Source organism: Lutjanus erythropterus, chromosome 5 (genome assembly GCF_056507025.1).
Source record: "Lutjanus erythropterus isolate fLutEry1 chromosome 5, fLutEry1.hap2, whole genome shotgun sequence".
NCBI lineage: Eukaryota > Metazoa > Chordata > Actinopteri > Lutjaniformes > Lutjanidae > Lutjanus > Lutjanus erythropterus.
Window position 1 is genome coordinate 6135162 of NC_139321.1, and position 26005 is coordinate 6161166.

The 26005-nt window shown below is 39.9% G+C and overlaps 1 protein-coding gene across 1 annotated transcript; it reads left to right on the forward strand.

Moving 5' to 3' along the window:
- Positions 1–4958: 4958 nt before the first annotated feature.
- On the forward strand, positions 4959–24536 carry tspan17 (tetraspanin 17). The gene is made up of 8 exons (XM_084718607.1): positions 4959–5563; positions 14921–14971; positions 17279–17425; positions 19171–19341; positions 19855–19980; positions 20835–20882; positions 22481–22597; positions 22871–24536. The coding sequence occupies exons 1-8, from the start codon at positions 5477–5479 to the stop codon at positions 22934–22936; spliced, it is 813 nt and encodes a 270-aa protein (XP_084574733.1). The 5' UTR covers positions 4959–5476; the 3' UTR covers positions 22937–24536.
- The last annotated feature ends 1469 nt before the right edge of the window (positions 24537–26005 follow it).

Here is a 26005-nt window from a genome sequence, read left to right on the forward strand (position 1 = left end):
AAACCAAACACTGTTGACATCCTCAAACACAGAACAATAATAAGAATAATAATCATTGCAATTTTGACTTTTGCAAGCACATTTACATTTTTAAGGTGGTTCTGTGATTGCATGCCTGCATTTTTTTTACCATACAACTAATTTTTCATAATTGTATGATGTCTGAAAATTCAAAATAAAAAAGTGATGTCACACCAATTTAAATAATGTGGTTTGTCACCTGTTTTATTATAATTCCTCATAACACCCTGATCTGAAAATAGTAGTATAACGGGAAAATAAGGTAAGCTGCAGTAATTATTTTCCTTTTTTTTAATATACCAAAATGGAATATTAAGTGGGTGAGTCATGGGATCTGCATGGATTAATATACAACAGATTTATCCACACATTTATGCTTTTGAATTGGTCTTTTCTTTATTTAATGAATTAGTCTTTTAGACTTTTTCACAGCAGCCACATTGATAGGAAATAGCAGGGTAAACACAGGTGCGACCAATGAAACTGCAGAGCCGTTCCAGTGAGCCAACGTGCCCCGACAGCATCACCCTGACTCTGTCTGAATGGAACAACTTGAATTTGATTAGTATCATTAGTAACACCTGTGTTTACCCCACTATTTCATGTCAAAATGGCTGCTGTGAAAAAGGTCTCGGAGGTAAAACTATTTGACAAGTTTAGGATTACAATACTAATAAGAAGAATAAATGAATTTATATAGCACCTTTTAAAATAAAATGCTTTACAGTTCAGTAAAAGCGAAGAATAAGTAAGTTTGACATTCAAAATACGGAACAAGATGAAGTAATTTCAACAATTACAACAAATACCATCAGTTAAGAAAATGCCAAAAGATAAAAGTGAGTTTAAGAGATTAAAAAGACAGCACTGAGTTTGGTAGAGGATTTCAGGCAAAGGCCGGATCACCTTCAGTGACAAGTTGAGATTTTGGAACCATTAACAGAGCCCTGCCAGAGGAAATTGAGCAGCGATCAGGCTTAGAGGGAGTTAGCGGATCACAGATACAGCCAGGGGCCTGACCATTCAAGGCTTAGGAGCAGTGAAGTCGTAGAATCAATTCTAAAACTGACAGGTTACCAAGGAAGGGCAGCAAGGACTGGTGCAAACTGGTTGCTTCTCTTAATATGTGTTAAAGGCCTGGCAGAAGTATAGCAATAGTCAAGTCTGGGTTTGTATAAAGGTGGATGACCTTTTCTACATCTGCAGGGGAAAGGAGGCAGGACTGCACCACTTTAGTCACCTGAGCATCAAAAGACAACTCTGAGTCAAAAGTAAACCCAGGTTAGGTCTTTTTTAACATTACTGGTGGAGACGCCGAGACTAGAGGACAGACTGTCAGTGCTGTTAGTCCTGAACGACCACATGAGTTGGCGTTATTCCATTGTAAGAAATGTTTGGACATCCAGTTCTTGACCCTTCATTTTGAAATCTCGGCCAACTTTGTCCTTTCCTGTCTCCTGCGATTTGTACTAGGTTCGTCTCTGTTTACAAGAACACAAATCTTAAAGGGATAGTTCACCCAAAAATGAAAATTTAGTCATTATCTACTCACCCTCACATCGATTGAGGGTCGGGTTTATTTTTGTTAATCGGCAAAACACTGCTGGAGTTTCACAGGGAAACAGTGTTGCAGAATCTCCCAAACAGTGCAAGTGAATGTTGACTTGTTTTGAAAACTGAAAAACAATTGAAAAACAACATAAAATGCCTCTATACTGCTTGTCTTGTGTAATCCAAGTCTCCTAAAGTCCATGCTGTTTGCACACCGTCACAACACACACACCCAGTTCAGACAGTGTGCATGTGAACGTGGCTCCAAGCTGAGGATCTGCAGTAAAGACTTAAACTAAAGACATGGTGTAAATAACATTCTTTTAGTCAACTTGGCATGTTGGGGCTTTAGAAGACTTGGATTACACCAGACAAGCAGTATGGAGGCATTTTATGTTTTTATTCTGTTTTACAATTGAAAACTGGTGGCCATTTACTTCAGTTTTTTGGGAGATTCTGCAACACTGATTTCCTGTGAAACTCCAGCAGTGTTTTGTGGACTAAAAACAACTAAACCTGACCTAACGGCTGAATTTCCATTTTCGGGTGAACCGAAATATCTGATTGTTGTTCATAAAAAATTAACTGTGTGGAGAATAATCCTGCACAGTGCCACCTAAATAAAGATTCTTATTTCATCTGATCCTTACATAACCCCTTAAAGTGCTTCAGCAGCCCAGACATTAAAAATGTATGTCTGTTGAGTTAGTATAGTCGATGCATTTTGATTGTTGGAATGAAATGTTATGGATTGTCAATTAAGTCTTATTAGCAAAAAGCTAATAAGAACTAAGATTTCTGTAATTAGAACATAATAACTAGCTGATTAGATTAACATGCACGCCCTACAAAAGTATCTCTGCCCTTGTTTTTTATGCTGCTCACCCTCTGAATATTCACCCGAAGTACTGACATGTGAGGGTATCAACCACCACATTTTTAGACTTATTTCTTTGGCTTTTCAGTCTTGTGTTATGTTTCACTGTCAGTGCAACATACTTCATATTTGTGGTGATAGTTAGGGGACTGAAATGTCCCCAACAGCAACCCCTCAGGGTGAAAAGAAAGCCAAGGCCACATTTATCACAGGCTCATAGACTGCCATCTGTAGGACTCCAGACAGAAGTTCAAATGAAGAAACACAAGTTCAGTCTGATAGTATCCGTGGAACTATTTCTCAAAATAAACATTCCATGTATGTATTATATATATATACTATATTCTCTCATGTTTTGTTTTCAATAATTTACCACAGTATTGAAATGAGGCATTTTCTCCTGAATGAAAGTAGGTAAAAGAAAGTAAGAATGAATGCTTTTCCACACAGACATTTTTCACTGCAGACATTTTAACATGCCAGTGCAGGAAAAGCACAAGTGTAATTAATAAAATGAATGATGACTGCACTCAGTTATTGCATGCATGCTTGCTCGCTGGCACTGCAGGGGAGTCAAACGTGTGCTGTGCGAAACAGATGAATACTCTCCCAGTGTGGGTGTCATGACGTAAATTATACTTGCAGTAATTTTTCATTTTCGGTCACAAAACGGTGAGCAGTGTGCAGTGACCCCTGTACCACCCTACTTCAGGATGCCTACTTATTATCTCTCATGATTACTTACAGGTCATGTGATTCTGACACTTTCATGAGGAAAAAAGGTGTTAACGCATTAGATATCACACAAATCACTCAGTTCAAAAAAGCAGGTGTACATTAGGTTTCGGAGCCCATATTCACAAACTTCAACAACTCTTCTCATTTTATTATTTTTTACAGAAATATTTTTTTTTCTCGGGGTACTCCGGCTTCCTCCCACGGTCCAAAGACATGCAGCATAATAGGTTAATTGGTCATTCTAAATTGTCCATAGGTGTGAATGTGAGTGTGAACGGTTGTCTGTCTCGATGTGTCAGCCCTGTGATGAACTGGTGACTTGTCCAGGGTGAACCCCACCTCTCACCCAATGTCAGCTGGGAGACGCTCCAGCCCCCCTGCGACCCTTCAAGGATAAGCGGTTATGGACAATGAATGAGCTTCATAGGCATCATTTTATTATATTTGATCCTTTTTCTTAATTCAGATTTAATGTGTATATTTTGCTCTATTTGTGTGGGGTTCTTTTAAATTTCTAGTTATTTATTCCATGACATACTTTTGTCAAACCTCTTAACTCTTAATATATTATGTATGATAAACAGAACACTGGATTTTTTTAAACTCTCTAATATTGGTATCATCATCAGCCCCAAAAATCCAGTATCAGTTAAGCCCTGGGAAGATTATGTCTATCAACCATGTAAATAAAACACAGTAACACTTTACTATAAGTCTACCTTTATAAATGATTTCTCAATGTTTGGAATTAGTTATTAATTAGGTTGTAAACACTTTATGTTAATTATGATAATCATTAAAGCTGTTACAACACATTAGATAAAAAGGCAACAGTGACTTGCTGCTTTTCAAATAGTGAGTCCACATTTATCTGTACTGTTAAGCCTCAAATCTCATTGTTTACTGATTTTACTTTGTCTTCTCCATCAGCAGTATTTATACATGTCAGCTTCATCAGATATTTGTGAATAATTTACTAGCAATTACCCACCATGAGCATATCTTAATAGTCAACATGGTTAATTTGGCATCAAATTAACACATCAAATCACCAGATTCATACACTAACACTGCTGGAGTTTCACATGAAAGCAGCATCGCAGAATCTCCCAAACAATGTAAGTGAATGGTGACCAGTTGTCAATCATAAAAAACAAGAAGATATAAACATAAAATCCTCCATACTGCTCATCTGGTGTAATCATCCTTGTTCACAAGCACATGCACACTGTCTGAACTGGGTGTGTGTGTTGTGACGGTGTGCAGACAGCATGTTGGGACTTTAGGAGACTTGAATTACACCAGATGAGCAGTATGGAGGCTTTTTTCCCCCTGTGAAACTTCAGCAGTGTTTTGTGGACCAACAAAATAAACCCGATCCTCAGTTTTCATTTTGGGTGAACTATCCCTTTAACATTTTCAGCTTGCACCATTGTACACTTTACAGTAATGCTCCCTTTTGCCAGTTATAAATGATTAATTAGTATACATCATGCATGAAAACTGTGTTATAACTTGTTTATAATTTTTATTAATGATTTATAACCATTCATAAATAATTTAGTTGAGTTGTTTGCTGTTGATCCTTTCCCTCGTTTTTTCATAAATTAAATTATAACCTTGTGCATCTGCTCACCTGAAACACGGCACTTGCTGTCTCTGCGTTGGATTCAGGACATTTCCAGCTAATTTTGTCTTTTTGCCGTCCAGCCAGTGAAGTGAAAACCTTGTTTGAGACACAAGAGGCCGCTCTTGAGGTGAAAAGGGCGAAAGGCAGCAGTGATTTCCTCGTTTGACAGCAGGGGCTTGTTATACAGCACAAAACAACAAGGATGAAGATTTCAAGCGGCGATGCGGCAACAGAGATAATCGAGGAGACGTTTAGCTGAAAGGCCACCAGCTTTACTTCTGCCTCCCGGTGTGCGCTACGAAACCAACGCCAGGCAACTTGAATATATCGACTGAACTGCAGATGAATGCCTGTGCCTTAAAGTGTCCCTGGATTTGTTGTTGTTAGCTGCTAATGCTAACCATAGAAGTTGGGAGCTAGCTGGCCTAGCAAGCTAATGGTTAAAGCGAGGCAAAGACAATTAGCCGCATATGTTTGATTTACTCAACGCTGTCCGGCGAGTAAACTCGGTGTTGTGTGGCTGATGGAGCCAGCTAATCTCGGCTTCAGTAGTTCAACAACTGCAGCAGCTTTGGCTAAGCTTTTCAAGTACCAACCGTAGTAACTAACGTTAGTCACCAAGGTTAGCCTGCCAGTTAGCCACTACTATCATTGGAAGAATGAGCAGAAAACACCATCATTTTAAAGGGGCAGAAGTCAGCTGCTGCGTGAAATACTTCTTATTTGGATTCAACATTTTATTCTGGGTAAGTACACGCCGTTTTCCTGTAGATATCATGAGAAAAACAGCGCTAATGTTGCTAACTTAAAGTCTCATTAAATATTCTGAAGTTAGCTTAACGTTAGCACCGTTGTTGTTGGCGAATATTAACGTTGGGTGAACTTAAATGATCCCAGACGTCTCAGTAATATGATCGTTCAAGTTAGTTGAGCTAAATATAACAGTATTAAATTAGTTTTACTCCTGCCATATGTTGTTGTTGTTCTGGTTTGATTGTTGTTGTTTATATGTGGCATCTTACGTAACAGATTAGCTTGTTTACTTGTTTGTCCTATTAAAAGTTATATACAAGTAGGCTAAATAATAATAACAAGTAGTGCTAGGCTAAATATTCTTATTATATCAGTATAAGACTAGACATGATCTTAGATTTTTGAAATCCTGTTATCTTGATCTGGCATAAGTCTTGACTTTTCCTGGTTCTTTAAGGCTGCAGCAATGTAATTTTCTGAACTTACCTCTTCCTGCTCTTATATGGTTGCTTTCACAAAGTATATACACATTGAGATTTTTTCATATATAGCCTAATCATCAGTAATGTTGACATAATGATCAAGTGGGTAAACTTTGTGATTATGTCAACAGTACTGATGATTATGTATGAAAAAATCTCAATGTGTTAATACTTTGTGAAAGCAACCATAGTCATCCCTGTAACTTTGTCAAAATATGGATACATATCGATATGGAGGTATTTGATTTTGTCTCATCCAGCCCTGATGATATATTAAATTAGAGAAATTGCGTATATTGAAATATATATCCAGCCAGTTGAGTAATTTTTAGCATAGGACAGGCTTTAGGTGAAGTATAAAAAGGCTGCAAAATGCACTTTTTTCTACATCAGCCAAATTGCAAGTGAATGTTAAAACTTCACAAGTTACTCAATAGATTGCCATTGTTTTTCATCTTGCATATTTTACCAGCATTTGACTAGGGGCTGGTGCTAATTTTGGTCCCTGAATTAGACTTTAAAATTAGCAAAAAAGTTATTCTCGTCATGGCATAAAATATTAAATTTCACTTCCATTAGCGGGTTTCTACTAAGTGTTTTTCTTTATTGGTCTGTGGGCAGCTGCGACTTTTCCTTTCATCTAAGTGTATAAATGAACTGTTGGTTAATACTGGTGAGGAAGTCGGCAATTTATTTGAACTCCTTCACTGGCTAACTTTAGTTTTGGGAACAGTAAATGGACCACTGATGGTGGTTTGGTTGTCTCTTCGTGTAGCTGGTGGAGATACAAAAGCGCCTGATGTCAGCTTGTCCCCCTGCTCTGCCTTGGCAGTAAGGATTGGAACCATTGTGTTTGAGTTTGAGAAATGGCCGTCTCATCTGTATTGTTAGGCCAGTGGCAAGTGAGCCCACATCTCCCTTACAACCGCCCCCCTCCATCTTTATCCCCCCTCAGTCTGAAAAGTTCCTCTGTTCACACAGCTTCACCCCTCCCTCCTCGCCCGTCTGCGTTGCCTCTGAGCGGCTGGTGTAATATAATGTCTGTGGGTGAAGGAATGGCGTGTCTGTGTGCCCCAGAGGGTCTTCCCACACACTGTTGGAAGGAAAAGGCCACACGGGCCTGAATACCACCCAGTCCTCCTCTTTTCAAGCACCCTATTCTCCCCCACCACTACTATAGTGCTCGGGCTCTGCGGGACAGCATTGTTTCTCTCCCTCACACACCCACAAACGCACAAAGAGCGATGGTAATAACAAAGACTAGGGGGAGGAGGACCGGGTGTGATTCTGTGTTTTCTCCCCTCATATGCTCTTTCTGACAGACTCACCAGGCATATGGGATCCACATGCAACTGGATCTCTTCCTATCCCTCCTTCTTTCATCACCACCTCTTCATTCCTCAACACTCCTCTTCAAAATGAAGGAGTATTACTCTATGTCTTGTGTTTTTCTGAACAGTCAGAGTGCTATTTTTTAAAGAACAGTGTACAAATACATTTTACAAATGGCCTCACAAATGAAAAGTGCTCTTATTCATTGGGAGTGCGCAATCAACCAGGAAATATTGAGTCATAGGGCTGTAGTGTTGTGTCTGATTCATATTGTGTTCTTTCAGACTGTTTGACACTCAGGTCAAGCTAACAGTCCTGTGTCTGAGCTCTTAGTGAAACCGTGGAACAAGTTCCAGCTCGCTGGCTGTTTCCGTTAATAATCACTAGAAGATGTTCTCCTCTTGTCTGTGTGCTGCGAAACTGGATTTGACAGACAAGCCGGTGCATTGCCGAAATAGAGAGAGATGGGGTTTATTCTCCACAAATCAACCCATTTGTCTTTCCTATAGTGATCTTGTCAGGCTTGAAAATGCTGCCTAAATTGAGACAGAATGCTTGTAAGGCCCTAAATATTGTGAACAAAATGGAGCAATAAAAACCCAGTGCCTTCTTTTCTGTGTGAATTCTTCCAGCGCCCGAGCTCGCTGTTGACAGCCAGACGTTCTCACCCGAGAACAACACACCTTCTCTCGTCCTAACAATAGACACATTCCTCACATCCACTTAATTAATCATATTTTCTGCCTGAGCTGCTGAAATGTTTGGAAGCTCTGCATGCTGTAATTAAGAGCTTGTTAAGCTGTAACCAAGTTGCTGAGTTGGTGGGATGCGGGCTGTGTGTTATTAGCCAGCTACAGCTCTAAGTGTCTGTTCACATTTAGCACAATAATGTGCGATTACATCACAGGTCGACAGCTGTAAAAAAACAGGCGTGAATGTATCGCTAAAGCTGCTTTTAGCCTAGATGTACGCAGGGATTCATGTCTCCACATACTGTTAGAAGGCACAGTAGACTTTAGCACGAGTGTAGAGTAGAGCTGAAATAATTGGTTGATTAGTCAATAGACAGATTAATGGATAAAGTGCCAAATGTTTCCTGGTTCAAGCTTTTAAAATCTGAGCATTTGATACTTTTCTTTGGCATGTAGGATGGTTATCTGAATATCTTAAGCATGATGAGTTGAAACAGAGAAATTTGCATGTGTTACCAACGGCTCTGGAAAATTTTCACAGTTTGCAGATAATGTCTTGACAAACTGATCAATCAAGAAAAAAAACAGTCAGGTTATTCAATACTAAAAACAAGGCAGATGCTATTAGCACCCAGGTGTCAATAACCATCTATGTTATTTGCACCTGGGATGGAATAACCAATGTGGTTATTCATACCCAGGTGTCTGTTAGGGTTGGGCAATATGTTAAAATTTTTGAACTGGCCACTGTCACGCTAGGCTTGGGCGAATAAATTTTTCCATACCTTCATACCTTCCTGACATTTTACCAGGGTATATGGTATTAGGCAGTATTCGTGTTAAAAAGACTGTTCAGCACTGTACTTTATACTCCACAACATAGCTGGAGCTGATCGTCATAGCAGCACAATTCCCACAGCTGGGAAACAACACACACACGCCAGAGCTCCACTTCAGTCTTGAGAAGATGCAGTCCTTTTTTACTGACAAAGTCGAACCTGAACTGTAAATTCATAGCGTGGTCCCGTACGTGTTCTTCCAGGATGACAGCTTCATTGCTCACCTTTCCCTCCGCTCAGGGCGGATTCACCGTAACCCTGTCACCCATAATTAGCCTGCCCCTCGCCCTTCTGTGATGCTCGCTAAAGTTTAGGATTTGTATTTAACCCCGTCATTCATCACAACCTCCAATTGTCTTTGCTCTTCGCTCTTTATTGCTAAACTGGGTGTAAAATCACCAAATAGCTGCCATGTGACTTTTATCACACAGGTGCAAATAGACATCCTGTAAAAACTGATACTTGCACTGATAGTGTACAGCTCGATAAACCACCTAAACACAGTGAAGGTGAAATAACAGCTGTTTTCCTGTTTTCAAGTCTTGTGTCTGAGGACAGATACGTATGTTTTTCAGTTTTGGTGGTATTTGCTGTTTCCCACAGATAAAATCAAATGTGAACAGAGAGGCAAAGACTACTCACAGGGGGATTCTTCTTTTCTTATTCGTTCTGATTTCTGTTCTGATACTCTGTCAACTACAGTCTGTCTCAGTTGGTTCTGCTACACAATATCCTGATATATCTGGATACAAGATAACGGTGTTGAACAGGACCTAACCTTCTCTTGATTACAGCCTCAGCTCCAAGAGTTCATTGTCCATTCCAGTCAGACACATTTTGGCCCTGAAACTTGTTGTAGGTACATACTGTTTGAGCCAAATTGATTCATTGATTTTGCAGTATAAAGTGAAGAGAAGTGTGAATGCAAAATATAAAGAAGTGTTTCCTTGCTGCAGAATCAGAGTAGTGCCACTGATAACATATCATCAAGAGTGGTTGCGTTCACACGGCCGGCCGCGGCAACATTAGAAATTTAGCTTTTTAGGGAGTCAGTGAAAGGTCAGTCACACTTGAGTAAGTCTATACCCTGTGCATTTGTGTGTGTATGTGTGTGTCCAAGCAGCGTGGAGCTTGGTTTGTCTGCTAGTTAGTTGAGGTTAATGGGATCAGCTGGCTTAGGGAGGCATCTTCTCAAGTGTTGATAATCTCTCTGTCCACATGGAGAGGAACCCCGCGCTCTGGGACACACAAATCTCACGTCTGCTCTCGACTGAGAAATAACCTGGACGGTTACAAGGACATGTAGTTCCAGACTCTGTTTATTTGCACAGTGATAAAACATAGAAGTACAAAGATAAAAGCACAGGGATTAGATAGAATGATAAAAAATGTACAGAAGAAAGAGAAACAAACTACTTACTTGAGCAGGTGAGATTTAAAGGGACAAATCCAGAGGGGCTTTTAAAAACCAAACAAACAGAAGCAATGAGGGATAAACTCAAGAACAAACAAGGACTCAGTACAGTGCTTTTCTTGACTTTATAAAATTATCATCTTATGTTTAATGTTCACTTTCTGTCATCTGCTTGGTAAAGAGCAATAATTATCAGGAGAACATTTTTGTCTCAGTGTGGCACTGACAGAGTTTGACACAGGTAGTGTGTTTCAATGCCACAAACTGACCTGAATTTAACTCTGGCAGCCCATATTACACTGTGGGAAAAGTTAGATAAAAGGAGGTAACGCAAGCACTGCACAAAGGCAGTTTGGTTTCACTGCACTCATTCAGTCAAATTCACTTCAATCCAAACCTCATTGTCCCATGAGGGGAAGTTTGGTTTGCAAATAGGGCTTTAAAAAGGCACATAATACGGGCACAGAATATGCTTACAAGCTTGCATGTTGGATTGCGCGTTACTTACACTTATACAGTAACAGACACTCCACACAACAGCTAAGTTATGTGAAGTGGTAATGGTAGGTGAAATATTTTAAATTCTGTGATCAAGAAGAAAGAAATTCATGCTTAAAGATTTTAATTTTGATTTTAGTTATAATTGATTATAGTTTTGTTTTTGTTTTTGTTTTTTTTGCATTTTATAAATTAGGTTAATGGAAGTATCCACTTACTGAGAAAGAGATTCAGAAATAATGAGCCAGAATGACAGGGTTGCAGGCATGGATACCTCAGCTGTCTCACTTAATGCTGACTTCGAGGTAGCCTCAAGCTGTGGCGGGGGGAAATGCAACCTGACATGCATTGAAGTACTTTTGACCGGAAATAATAACAAAATTGGCCATATAGCAAGAAGTACTTTTCTGGTGTCTGGCTGGTGTTTTTATTTTAGAAGCACCAGAGTGAAGAGGCTTTTTTTTTCTTTCTGCTTTATTAGATAGTTCACAGCAGAGAGGAAACAGGAGAGATGGGGCGGGAATGGGAATGTGTCTGTACTGAACCACGAGGGCATCCTGTAATTGATGATTTGTGAGCCAGAAGTAGTTGTATTTTTATTTTAAGTGCCTGTAATTTACATGACACCAGTCAGTATGGATTCTGTGCTCTTCGTCGACTGAAGGTTGCATCTCTGACATGACAAGACATGCCTGCTTTCTCCACAATGTATGGATGCTTCTTGAAGTACTTGAAGGCAACACTAGATTCTAGTAACATTCCCACTCAAATCCAAGACATTCTTAATAATTTTTTGGGTAATTATGACAATTGTAAATCATTCCCAAGTGTAGCAATGGTATGGATTCACTCTAGTTAAGGAAATACAAGCTTTGGTTTGTGCAGGATGTTATCCATCCACGTGTCATCAACTCTTCATGGTTTCCTGATGAGGACAGAGCAAAGGAAATGAGACAGGAAGCACATCCTAGAAAATGTCTACCTTCAAAAGATACAAAATAATTTATTGGTAAAATAGATCTGTTCTTAAGTTTTTTCCCCCCTTTTAGGCTACACTAAGCAACATTAGTGTCAGTGTAGAACATCCATTTTAGCATTTAGTGATGTTGGGAATGGTAATTATTATGCAGGTCATAACAGTCATCTTGAGTGATTACTTGGCACCAAGTGTTTCAAATTCAAGCTACTTTGTTGGCTGGTTGAGGGCAGTGTCCTGGTGATGCCTCCTGGGGATGTAAACACTATTTCTTCAATGCAACATTTATTTTGGGCTCTGTGCAGCTGCTTGTCTCGTTTTGAAGGAAGGCACAAGTTCTGTTTAGCCTTCAGGTTCACTCTAGGACACTCCTTCATGGACTGTGTCCTGAGAAACCTCCAGGACCTTTACTGAAAATGAGCAAGACTCGGACATTGTGGCCAAAATGTGGCACGGTGTTATACAACACACACAGGTGTTGTGTTGTCCCACAAGGATTGGCAGCCAATGACATCTGACAGAGTTCATTTTTCATGTATTGAAGTAAAATTGTTGTGTGTGTGCTACCTAATACTGCCAGCTGAACCTTTATTTCCTGGTATATTGTAGACAAGTCTTGTATGAGAGGATTTTCATACAGAAAAAATGCATATTGGGTTTTAATTCTCTAGAGCAGTGCTCCAGGTTGAACCACCATGTCATGTCTAGAATTATTTTGCAGAACACTATTATAGGGGTGTGAGCTGTGCTTAATTTAGCTCTCAGTAAACACAACAGTGTGAGCATTGAGCAGTGGCAACAACAGAAACAAAACAATACCACAAAGATCAGCATGAGGAAGTGCTTTTTCAAATCCAAATTAGTGCTGCAACGATTAATCCATTAGTTGTCAACTTTTAGATAAATAATTTTGAGATTTGATTAAACAGTTGGATTATTGTTTCAAGGAAAAAGTCAAAAATCTCATATCCTAGCTCTTAAATGTGAATATTATCTGGTATCTTTTACTCCTCTATGTCAGTAAACTGAATATCATTGGGATCTGAACAAAATAAGACATTTGAGGACCCCATCATGGGCTTTGGGAATCTCTGAACTACATTTTCTGACTTTTTTTAGACCAAACAAGTAATCACTTAATCAAGACAATAACTGACAGATTAATTAACATTGAAAATAATCGTTGCAGCTCTAATACAAATGCTGAAAAATCTTTGTCCGTAGCCTTACCAGAATACTAATATGAGTCTCTGTCATTTACAAATTGAAGTTTTTATTTACATTTTCGCAGTGGAGAATGGAATTAGTTATCCTGCATAGATAACAGATAACTGCAAAAATGATTTCTCTCTGAATCTAATCTTGATAGCGCTGCTTAAATAATATCCCATTTCTAATTTTCACAGTTAAGAATCAAAGAATATTGGCAACATTTAAAGAGTTTCTCTTACAATTAGAAGTGATTAAGTGTTTGCAATTAGTTATTATCCACAATATCTATTTAACCCCTCTAACATTAGGGTATACTTTATCTGGTGTGCATGTGTAAAATTGGGCTAAATGATTTTGAAAAAAAGTGTCTAATTGCAATTATTTTTAATGATATTGCAACTGTGATATGATTTGCTCCATTAATAGGAATGATTATTTTTTTTATTTACATTGATTATGGTGTGATTTTTGCTGTAATCGTCACCAACAAAAGATGTTTTAAGTCTGTAGAGTATGGTGTGTATGCCAGGACATCTCTGCAGCATGACAATATTTAATTTAAAGTGTCATTTTTGACTGATTTTTAAGCCCTAGTGTAAAAGTAGTTTCAGTGCCGTGTGGTGAGAGTTGTTTTCTCTCTCACGTTTGTTTGTGCTCTCTCTTCTATCTGCGTGGATTATTTTGAGTCAGAGGCTAAATGGTTTAATACTCCCTCTGTCAGTCTAATCTCTTCTACCTGATCTCAGGCTGCTTACCTCGACTCTTCCTGCGTGTCACGTTCCAGCTGAAGCCGCCACACCCTTCACTACGGTCGCTTATGTAACCACCACCAGGCCATCCCTGCAGCAGTCTCACAGTTGCTGTCGTTGTCCTGGCATACTGTGACATTGTTGGTCTCGTTACGTCTGCTGATGGATTGCCATCGGTTTACCTGCTGCCTCCCCGATTTAATCAGCCTCCCAACAATATGATTTATCCCAATTTCAATGGCGCTATTATATTTCAGGCTGTGCCGTTATAGTGTGTCTCAGTTAAGTTCATTACCATCCCAAATCTCTTGGCAATGCCATTTTGTGGCAGCTAAGCAGTTGATTAGACAATAACATTATGGGAGTAATACCACGCTACCTAGAATGGGTGATTTTTTTCCTGAAATGCAGCCTGATTAGTATAATCTTCTTGTTTTGTAAGATTTTGTATCTTTACATCAGGTGGTCCAGTACCATGGCTGTCTCTAGGAGTCACCCAGTGCTTTTCGAAGTTCTCCTTTTTTAGGAGGGGGGCATGTTTTAAACTCTGAGCCCTGCATTCATCCTTCGTGAGATGAGAGGCTAATACCCGAGGGATTTTCTTTAACTCTCTGGATATCAGATCCTCCAGCCTCTTAAGTGGCCCAGTGCAATGACTCTAACCTTCAATAGCCTGCAGATGTAATGATTCTGTCCACAAGAAGTCACAGGCATCGTCTTAGAATTTGGTTTTGTTTATAGGCTGTAAAAGCTAATTTCCTCAATTAGATTCTTTCTGCATGAATGCACAATTATCTGCCTGTAGGAGATTTGTGTTTTGACTGTGTTCTCCTCACATATTTGACGTGGGTGAGGCTGTGTCGGGAAAAGGTGATGTCATGGTTTATTGTGGATCAATCAGAGTTGAACATCACAGGAATCTGAAGACAGTTGGTGGGTTGTTTGTATGTTGCCAAGGAGACCCCGCCATAAATCAAACCACACCCACACAGTCCTGATAGAAGATGTTTTTGAGTGTTAAACTTCTCATTAATTTGTCACTGTGAAAGTTGTTTGCTCTCTTTCACTTTGATTGATGCACATAAAGTATCATGTCTTCATTATTTCACGGTTGCTTTCAGTCAGTGAAGCCTCTTCTCTTTGCTTTGTTTTACAGTTACTAGGAGCAGCATTCTTGGGCATAGGCCTGTGGGCATGGGCGGAGAAGGTAAGTGTAAACACATTCACACAGACAGGCACTGTTGAAGTACAACAGGATTGCCTCACCAGCATAGCTGAAGTTCTTCTCTGTTTGGGCAGGAATAAGATGAGGAGGAAAAAGTTCAGATGAAAACGGAGCGGAATAAGATGAGGAGGAAAAAGTTCAGATGAAAACGGAGTGTGTGGGAAACTAATGGCACCATTCCAGTAATGCTTTGTTGCACTCAGAAGCAGATTAGCTGACAATGGTAAACACGCCTTAGTCATCTGAGAAGTGTGTTGATACAGCTTAAGTGTAATATGTGACTGTTAAAGGGATAATTCAGGGTTTTTGAAGTGGAGCTGTATGAGGTAGTTACAGATAGTGTTTTGCCTGCAGTAGAAGGCGTTTGAGATGCCAAGTCACAAGTTCAAGTGTAGAAGCTAAGCATTGTGTTGCTGAGGACAGAGTCAACCCCCTACAAAAAAACCTGAAAAAAATCTGTATCAGTTTAAGTGTGTGATATATTTTGAATAATTTCACAGCTTTACTTCACAGACAGACAGCGGTTTTCTGGTGAGAAGCCACTGTTATAAAAGCAAAATCACACAATATCACAAACTGACAGATTGGGGCAGCAGTAGACCGGCAACTCCTGTGTTCTGTGAGGTAAAGTTACTTTTTGCCAAAGGAGTCTGGTTGAGCCGGAGAGAATGATATTTGGCTCATATAACAGCTGTTTCCTGTTGGAAAAGGCTGTCTGACGGCAAGGATAAGCAGTGAAATTATTCTAAATATAGCATAAACTTAAACTGATATTGGCTAAAATACATTTTTTGCTGCTGACTCCTGACACACCAGTACATTGTTTAGCCTACATGCTGGTACCCCTTTTTTCTCCAAAGTGGGGATGTGTCTGCAACCATCTACTGTAGGCAATACACCGACTATCAGTAAGTACCTCATACAACCCCACTTCAAAGAATTTGAACTATCCGTTTAAAGTTTTGTTCTTCCAAAAGTCACAGAGATTAACAGAGGCTAGAAATGTACACACCAACACCCAATAAGGGGTCAAACACAAAATCCTCATTTGACTTGTAGCCAACAGGAATTCAGTGTCTTAACTTCTCATATGCAGTGGACTATGGCCACATTTTAAAACTCCCTCCTATCAAGTTAACAGTCAATTTGTTCATTAATTATCTCCAAGTTGTACCGGTCGGTTCAGTAAATGCTGCACCAGCGTGGAAGCATGTACTGATTAGTAACGTCTGGTCATGAACTCTGAGCAAATAGGCCTGCTCCGGAGTACCTTGGTGGAACAGCGTGAATAATTTAAAGGGATTAGGCCGAATGATGAATAGCTGGTACTGGAAGGGCGTAATGGTGAGTTTGGGTCTCAGTGGCTAAGATGATTAGTTTCTAGCTCACTGCCTTCAGCCAGACTAGTTTATTGTTTCAGGGCCTCATGCTTAAATTCAAATGAAGGTACTTTACTCTCCACGGGTGCCATAAAAACACAAGAATGTAGCTATGCCTCCGTCCTGTAGTTGTCCATCAGCTCAGTGCAGTAGGAGCTTAACTAAAGCAGTGTGAGACTTCAGCATTGTGGGCTTTAGCTGCAAGTGTTTGACATGTGCACTATATGTGACAAGCAAACAGAGCTGACAGCAGTTGCCCACATTTACAGATGGTAACACTGGTGAGATATATTTCAAGATGGTGAGAATAACAGAGAGAAATGGTGAGAGATCATGCATGAACCAGACACACATTATATTTGAACAGGTTTGTACTCACAGACTGGTCCTCCCTGCTGTGTCATGTTCCACTGTACCCACTTTTTGGTGTGAAGGTGTAATTTCTGTTTGAGAAATGCAGACCAGAGGCTGACAGGAAACATGTTGGCCTCAGGGCTGTTGTGGCAGGAAGGGCAGATGTCTGTTTGCTGAACTGTGCTGCTTCTGATAAAAGTTACTTGTTTTATCGGCTGGATAGAGATAGTGAAAATATATTTAAATGGATCAAATAAAAAAACATCTCAGGATTTGTTGTTTTATTTAGAAAGCAACAACCAGTATTGCCCTTTAACAGATTTTTTATGCCGTATTTCTCCATCCCTGAACAGGGAAACCCCAGTTGGCCTCTCGGCTGTGTCATAAGTTCTCACTATTTCTCTTTGACATCACAAGCTCTTTTCAAGGTTAACTGAGTTTCTGTTGAGTGAGAAATTTTGCTGGGACCTTGTAATAGAGCTACTAAGGACTGATTTAGGAAGTATTACAGTCAGAATTTTAACCACTATCCTTTCAACTTGCTCCTTTCCCTCAGGGCGTGCTGTCCAACCTGTCATCCATCACAGACCTCGGGGGCTTCGACCCCGTGTGGCTCTTCATCGTAGTTGGAGGGGTCATGTTCATCCTGGGCTTTGCTGGCTGCATCGGAGCACTCAGAGAGAACACCTTCCTGCTTAAATTTGTAAGCCAGCTCCTGACTTTTCAGAGCGCAGACACCATTTCAACCACTTCACGCCCCCTTAGAGCTGCAGTTCACACCAAGCCGAGGCTGTCAGAGTAGCAGGTGTCGTTGGACTTGGGTGACTCAGCCGAGCCAAATGCTAGGGGCGGCTGCATGGCAAGAATAAGTGTTATCTCACCACTTAAAGCAAGTCCTGTTTCATCAGAAAGCAATGATCAGAAACACTTAATCGTGACTCATTAGTCACAAAAACTTTTTGTCTGTGTCAAGCAACATTTTCTTCATCTGCACTTTTTGCTTTTGTCTTCTGATCTATAAAAAAACTGGCATTTATTCTAGGGCTGCACAATTAATTGAATTATAATTGAAGTCTCAATCAGTAAATTTGATAGAGGAGATGAGTGACAAACAGCATCATAATAAAGCACTGTAGTGCTGCAGAGTAGCCCTGGCCTGCAAATCTTTTCTCCTGACATAAGAAAATATATTTATTTGGTACAAACTCTGACAAATGTGTCTTGTTTTTTATAGTGGAAATGTAAATTGTAATGTAAAAAATATCATTCCAATATCGCCATCACAGTATCTGTCAAAGTAATTGCAGTAAAAAGATTTTTGCCCATATCATGCAGCCCTTCATGCAGGTGCTGGAAATCCTTGAAAACACTTGAATTTTAACATGATGCTTTCAAGGTTTGAAAAGTACTTTGATTTTGAATAAAGTGCTTGAAACTGCTTGAAATTGTAATGGCATCACTCTCATAATCACTTGCTACCTGACAGAATAGTAAATATAGTTTTTATAGAGTTGCATGGTTTAGTTGATTAATCGATGAGTTGTCAACTATTAAATTTATCGCCAAATATTTTGATAATCACTAATCGTTTTGAGTCATTTTTCAAGAAAAAATGTCAAAATTCTCTGTTTTCAGATTCTCAAATGTGAATATTTTCTTGACATTTTATGGATCAAACAACTAATCGATCGACTAAGAAAATGATCGACAGAATAATTGATAAAATAGTTGTTAGTTGCAGCCCTACTTTTTCGATAAAGAAATCAAAATAAGTCAGATATTGGCTAACAAGTGGCACATTTTGAACCACGAAACTTTGTTGTGTTTTTGGTTATTTCGTAGCACAATAACATCTGATTTGATGTGATACAGAGGTGAAATAATAATTATTAACCACAGCTGTGAGGTGCTGGAAAAGCTTGAAAATACACCTTGAAGGTTTGACTTGAAAAGGTAAAGGAACCCTGTATTCAGGCTCGGCTGTATTGATACCAACATGTGACTGATGTAGACAAACTTGCCTTGTTGCTGGCTGCGATTCTGAGTAGCTATTAACTCCAGCCGATGTCCATTAGCAGCAGTAAGTCAGGCGTCAGAGTGAGGAGGTAATGTGGCTTTTGTGCATTTATCATTAGCCCTGTCTCCTCTCCTCCTACATTTACTGTAAAGGGATGATATAACGGTACCTCTGGGACTGCAGTTTTTGTTGCCACACTCAGCAAATCAGAAAAGGCCCTGCAACCAGACAACCTGTACTGGGACATTACATCAGAGTGGTTGTTCTTTTTAATTCTTTTACAAGATATGCTAGAAAAAAAACTGTTGTTGGTGTTCTGCTGCTTCACAAAACAGGATTTCATGTTTGCAGCCAGACTCTCCAATTGAAGTGGCTAATACATTGTTTTCTGTTTGTGTGTTTTCTCTTCTGTGTGCGTCATTACTTTCTAGTTTTCTGTGTTCCTGGGTTTGATCTTCTTCCTGGAGCTGACTGCGGGGATCCTTGCCTTTGTCTTTAAGGACTGGATCAAAGACCAGCTCAACTTTTTCATCAACAATAATGTCAAGGCCTACCGCGATGACATCGACTTGCAGAATCTCATTGATTTTGCTCAGGACTATGTGAGTTTACAACTACTCTCTGAAACTCACGTCTCACTTACAATCAAAAAAAAAAATCTTTCCTTGTTAAGGTTCATGTTTCTTGGCTCGAGGAAGGCACTCCCTTCCCTGGAAGTGTAGTTGTTTACATGAATTTCAACACTAGTCTTGAGTCAGCTCGGTTCTGGGCAGAGAGGAGACTGAGTCAGCCACAGCAATTGTGGAGTAAATGTGATATTATTTCCCTCAAATGATTATCCAATTACATGAATGAAACAGTTTAGATAATTGGCTCCCGCGTGTAAACGCCAGGCTCTGTCACGACGTTCTGTAAAAGCGATTAGATCCGCTGTTGTCTCGCTATTTGTGTCTCACTATCTGTAGTCACTACCCGCCACCGTAAGCTGGCTAACCACCCAAGCTGACCCGAGTACGACTCTAAAGAGCTGCTTCAAGACCAGATCAGAGAAAATAAGTCCGTCCATTAACCAGAGCTGGCTGTCTAATCTCTGCCTGTTGTCACTGCTGTCTCAGTGGTCATGCTGTGGAGCTCACGGGCCCGACGACTGGAACCTGAACATGTACTTCAACTGCTCTGACCACAACCCCAGTAGGGAGCGCTGTGGAGTGCCCTTCTCCTGCTGTGTCAAAGACCCTGCAGTAAGTCATTCAGCAATAAGAGTACCTCATTAATCATGCATAATTCTCTAGCATAGAGCTATAACAATTAGTTGATTAACATGAAATTCACACCAACTATTTTGATAATTATACTTATTAATCATAAACAAAAATGATAAATATTTGCTTGCTTCTTATCATGGCGATCATGACCTAAATTGGTTCATAAAGCAAAGATAAAGTATAGCTTATTACAAGATTATTTACCGAGGTCATTCCTAGTTGTTATTACAGGTTATACACTTGGGGGTGTATAACCTGTGGGTGGGGGGAGGGTTGGGTCTGGTGTGAGGCGTGTATGGGGAAGTTTTCCATCTGCTGGTTGAACATAATATCACACGATTCACTCATTTATTTCCTTTGGCCTGCCGTTTTTGACAGGGAACACATAGATATGCAAAGTTTGACAAATACAATTAAAAATCAATAGAAGTGAGAGTCATTTTTCCATGTTTTTGTGACATTTTACACACAAAATGATTAATAGACAAAGTGATCAACTGAAAATGAAAATAATTTTTAGTTGCAGCCCTAATCTGGTTTTGAAATTGCAATGTTTCTTTTAGCATTTAAATTACTTTTGAAAGCATTTGAAAATTGATCAGGAAAGTAACTGAAAATGAACAAGATGGAGCGCTGAGGATGAATAGTAATGACTTATTCTTGAAACAATTATTCTGAAGGCACGCTCAGTTGACCCTTTGTCTATCAATAGCTTGCTGTAAAGTTACTGTCAATAGCAGCCACCTCTTCATTTATTTCTCCTTCTGTCGTTTAACACTTAAAACACTGTGAGGTGGAGAGGAATTGACACCGTTGTGTTGTTTTTGCAGGAGGATGTCATCAACACGCAGTGTGGTTATGATGTTCGGCTTCAAGGGGTTTGTATCTGCAAACACGTCTGCACACTTAACCCTATATTTGTTTCACTTTACTGTCCTCATGAAACGGCTCTCTGAAAACCAATATTATGCTTTATCATACTTTACCAAATGAATCTAAAAAGTCTAATAAAATGATAGCTGTAAACGGAAACAGTTCTCATTCACAGTGCAGACACTGGCAGCAGTGAAGCATGATTGGCAGCTGATGCCAGCCTTTCTAGTTAAAATGACGCAAAGCTGCTCAGTGGAATTACTCCTGAGGGCAAGTTGATTGACAAGCTGCAAACCTGTTTGATTGAAACGATCTAAGCAGTTGTTGAAGGTGGAGTTGCAATAAGATTTACTGGAACTGGGTTTGATTGAGTCCCAAACCTCTCTTAAAATGGATTCATGGTTAAAATAAAATGACTTTAAATGAAAAGCCAATAAAATTTAGATTTTATAGAGTCTTTACTCGGCATTCTTGATAAGAAAGATGTAGAAAATTTTTTAAAAAACACACAAAGCACAGCAGACACAGTGGATGTATAGGGTTAAATAGAACACAGGCTCCTCTGCGTGCTTCTTGCCTTAATAACAGATTGTTCTTCTAACAGGGATAATTAGGCTCCAGTTATAGCCCAGAGAGCAGCCTTACTACACTCTGTAATTGGCGACTCAGTGGGTTATGCCAGTCCGTTCCCTTCTCCTCTGTGTGTGGGTGTGGTGGTTACAACTCACTGCACTGCAGTCAGAAAGATTGCTGTTGCTAGGCGCACTGCAATACAGTGAACCACCTGCCACTGAGTTGGTATGAATTCATTTTCCGTGCGCGCTCCTCTTCTAACACCCCGGTCATTGAGACTATCGGTGATGTGCAGCAAGTTTCCTGTGCAGCTTGTTTATGGAGCGCAGGCTGGGGAAGAGGAAGAGCAGGAGACATGTGGAGGACAGCAGGGCAACAAAGGCACAGGGCTGAAATAGCTTCAGAGGAAGTTCACAGCCAGAACAACATAGTGTTTCCTGCTTTTTTATTGGCTGCCAAGGGGCTCGCTTTACCTCCCATTGGTTGAAAGCTAGCTTTCAGGTTTCACAAGAGAACAAAGGGTTCGTCTGGTTGACTCGTTTTGAAGAGCAACAAAGAGAGCATTGTAAAGAGTCCCGTTCACACCCATTCTCACCCCTCATTCTAATGTCTTTGCAGCGCTAAATTACACCTTTTAATGTCTGTGAACATCATCCTCTGAATCTGACAAGACAAACAGCCGTCTGTCCGGCGTCAGGAAACAGCCTCTGCCTGTTTGTTCAGGGTCCCTCCTCTCAATACACTGCCCTGATATCCACCATAATATCCACACACTGACACGTTGTAATCCAAGAGTGACTCAGATATCTCTCACTCCTCATGCCCTCCTCAGCGGCAAAGAAGTCACCAGGCAAACTGCTATCTGTGTTGTTTGTTTTGTCCCACATTAGTCATAGATCAGGGTTCACTGTTCGTTTAAAGAGGTCAGCGTCTTCTCTGAGAGCTGATCATCTTAATGTGATCTTTTTCAAAAGCAGTTTAATTAGTCTTCATTTAATTTACTTCTAATCTGGTTTTGTTTTTGAAACAGGAGCTGGACAGGCAGAAATATATCTATACCAAGGGCTGCGTGGGACAGTTTGAGAAGTGGCTTCAGGACAACTTGATTATTGTAGCTGGAATCTTTGTTGGTATTGCACTTTTACAGGTAAGTCTTTGTTTGTAGATTATTTTTATTGCAAACATCTACACGAGGAAGCTTCTTGCATTTGGAATTAGATGTTTACCTAAACCTAACAATATGTCTGGGCTCTGATTTTGTGTCATCACTGCCATCTAGTGGTGGCAACATGTAACATCGAGCAAGCCTCTGCAGTACAGCAGTCTGCTCTAGTTTTTTTTTTTTTTCATAACTGTGGCATGCTGCATTCTGGCCTGTTTTCAGTAAACATGTCCTGACCTGTATGGTTTCCCTTTTCAGATTTTTGGTATCTGCCTTGCTCAGAACCTGGTGAGTGACGTCAAAGCTGTCAAAGCCAACTGGTGACAGGAAAGGTGACCAGAGGGAGCCCCGCCCCTCAGGCCCAGCCAGGTCAACACAGCACACAAACGGTCCCGTCCAGCTGAGGGCGGACAAAGCGGAGAACATTCAGCTCTGTCTACTCTTGCCACCAAGCTAAACAGCACATACACACTCTCAACACATGTATACGTGCAGACTCAGAGAGTTTACTTCCCTGTTTATCAGCGACACTTGAAGGGAGAGAAAAATATCCCACACAAACCAAACAAGTCAACACTTTGTTTACCACTCAGCTGGGATTTTAACCCAAATATACAGAAGACGGTCCTGCCTACTTGGACTCTTTTTTTTTTCTGTTTCTCTGATTTTGTTATTTGGACAAGTGTATTTATGAGGCGCAGTTGCACAAGGACGTCTGTCAACTGGGAGATTGGAAGCCATGGATGAAAGCAGAGACAATAAAAAAAAAAAACAATGGAGAGGGGGACAACAAGTCTCCTTTTTTAGGCCAAGCGCTACATTGTCACAGAGCCTCTTTCCACTCAGCGAGGGGTTGAAGTCTCCTCCTACAAACAGCCTGTTTTTAACGTGCTCATCCCCACATCCTGCTGCAGGGGAGCGTGGCTGGCCACAACAAACACATGGATTCCTCTGTGCGTCATCCTTCTCCATCGTGACCTTTTTTTTTTCTTTTTTTTTTTATGACCACTGAAAAGACTCTGAACACTGGCTGGTCAAGTCTGCAACTTTAGATTTAAATTCAAATGTTTAAAAAAAAAGTGCCATTAATTTCCAGTGATATTTTTGTTTCCTCCCTGTTCTTAACGTGGAATTTCTGCACCCCGCCCCACAATACCTCAGGGCCTGGCCGAAAATATATGCTTTCTGCCACCGCTTAAAAGCATATCTATATATATTTTTTTTCCATCCATGTCTGTTGAATTAAATGAACTAACTTAATGCAGAGAAACACTGACAGTTCCTCGAAAGTCACCGTTTGCCCTACAGTGATTGTATTATCTGTTGATTTACCGAAGGATATCATATCGTATTACACGGAAACGGCCTGGTGTAGTAAGGATTGTAGGTCTATGCTATAAAGGGAAAAGGGTTTTAAAGATAGTTACGATTGTTGTTTATCTCTGAGCATCCCTCAGGCACATGGGATTGCTGGTTTGGGGCCTTTTTTACTTGACTTATGTTACCGCATTTGTCTTACATTTTGTCCTCTGCATAGCAAAATGAGAGTAATTGTCTGTTTAAAGATGTCTTTTATCTCCTTGTCCTGTCCTCCTTTAGACTTGTGTTTTGGATTCATTGTTTGACTTCACCAGGCACCTGTTTTACCTCTGACCCTTCAGTCGACAGCGAAATAGCTTCTTGTTGTTGATGTTGTTAGCAGTCCGAATGGAGACCAAATCATATCAGCTGGCCACAACAAGCTAATTGCCAAGGTTTTGTCTGGCTACAATTCTGATTTTTGTTAGGAATGCCAAGAATAACAAACACAGCATTTCTAGATAGCCAAAATGTGAATTTATTGTCCCTTTTATGTGGGGAAGTGCCAGTTGAAATGAGAAATCAAACAGAAATTAAACATGTCACAGTATCGCTTTTATCTTTACTTCAATGTTGTGTCTTTTGTTTGGACTGGTTTTTAAAATAGAATAGTAAAATACATGCTGTTACCTTTGATATTAGCGACAGCCTCAATATAACATGAATGCTGCTTTAACTTTGACTAGATTATCAATATGTAGAACAGTAACCGAGCTAACAACAAGTCTCACATGATGGCATCTGAATAATTTGCCATTTTGTTATTGTTTCCAAGCTGAGAGAATATTCAAATTATTTGTTCTTTTTTTTTTAAGTTTACACTTTGTACTCAGCTTATGTTGCCCTTTGTTGTTCATTATATATATATATATATAAAATTTTACATTTATAAGTTGCCCTCGCAGCTGTTCATCTTGTCCATCATCCTCACAGAATGTAGTTTCTGATACCGACTGGATTCACTTGATAATATTTCTGTTTGCATTAACCGTTGCAGTTGTTTCTGGTTGTAGCAGCATCATTCAGATACAAAGCACAGGCAGGATTTGGGTGGGATTTGCTCGGCCACACACACACACACTCAGCCAAAAAAAGAAAAATGCTTTGAATTGCAGCACACATGCTTTGAATTGCAGCACACACAAGTTGAAAGATGAGTAGCATTAATATTCTGTGAGCAACACCAAAACTTTTCCTGCTTCAAAGAGCCTGTCTGTAGAATATATATACGTATATAGGAGCTCATTCAGTACTAGCACCTTATGATCGCCTGCTGCGCGTACATGTCACATGTTGCTTTCACCCACACGCTCCCTCCTCAAAACACTACCTGATCTGACTGCACCTGCTTCACAGCCTGTCATTTTGATGTATTTTTAAGCACTGGGCTCGTTTGAAAAAGAACCAAATGCAGACAAAACAACAGTCGTTTGATTTAAGCGTCGTGAACAGAATAGATCCAGTAGAGCACAACGCATCGGCACCGGAGTGACGGAGTCTTAATAACTTCTCTCAGTCGAAATGGATGAGTTTGTATAGGAGAAGCTCATTCATTTCATCGCTTTAGGTGTAATCAGTGAGTAAAGAGCCTCAAGCAATCTGAGAGCACAGAACAGACATTTTACGGGATAAAACACAGCTCACAGCTCTTGCAAATTCTCGCCTAAAGTTGCAGCGTTCGCCTGATGCTACGTGATTTCTTTTTTTTTTTTTTCCTCCATCCTGTTATTCTAAATGTGTGTGGGTCTCTTTGATTTCACTAACTGATGTGAATCAATCTGTCCCACTCGAGTTTGGAAGATCAGGATGAAACCCTCCTCCACACCTTTCTAGTTTAATCTTTTCCAAAAGTGGGTTGAAACAGATAATGTCAGATTAATTAGTTCAACAAATCTTTGAAGTGTTTTCTTTTTTTTTTTTCCCTCAAATCACCCTTAATTGGAAGTGTTTGCTCAAGGTCTTAAACAACCCTTCACCTCATATAAAAAAAAAAAAAACATCTGCTCATGCACGCAAGGAGATTCTGTGATTAAA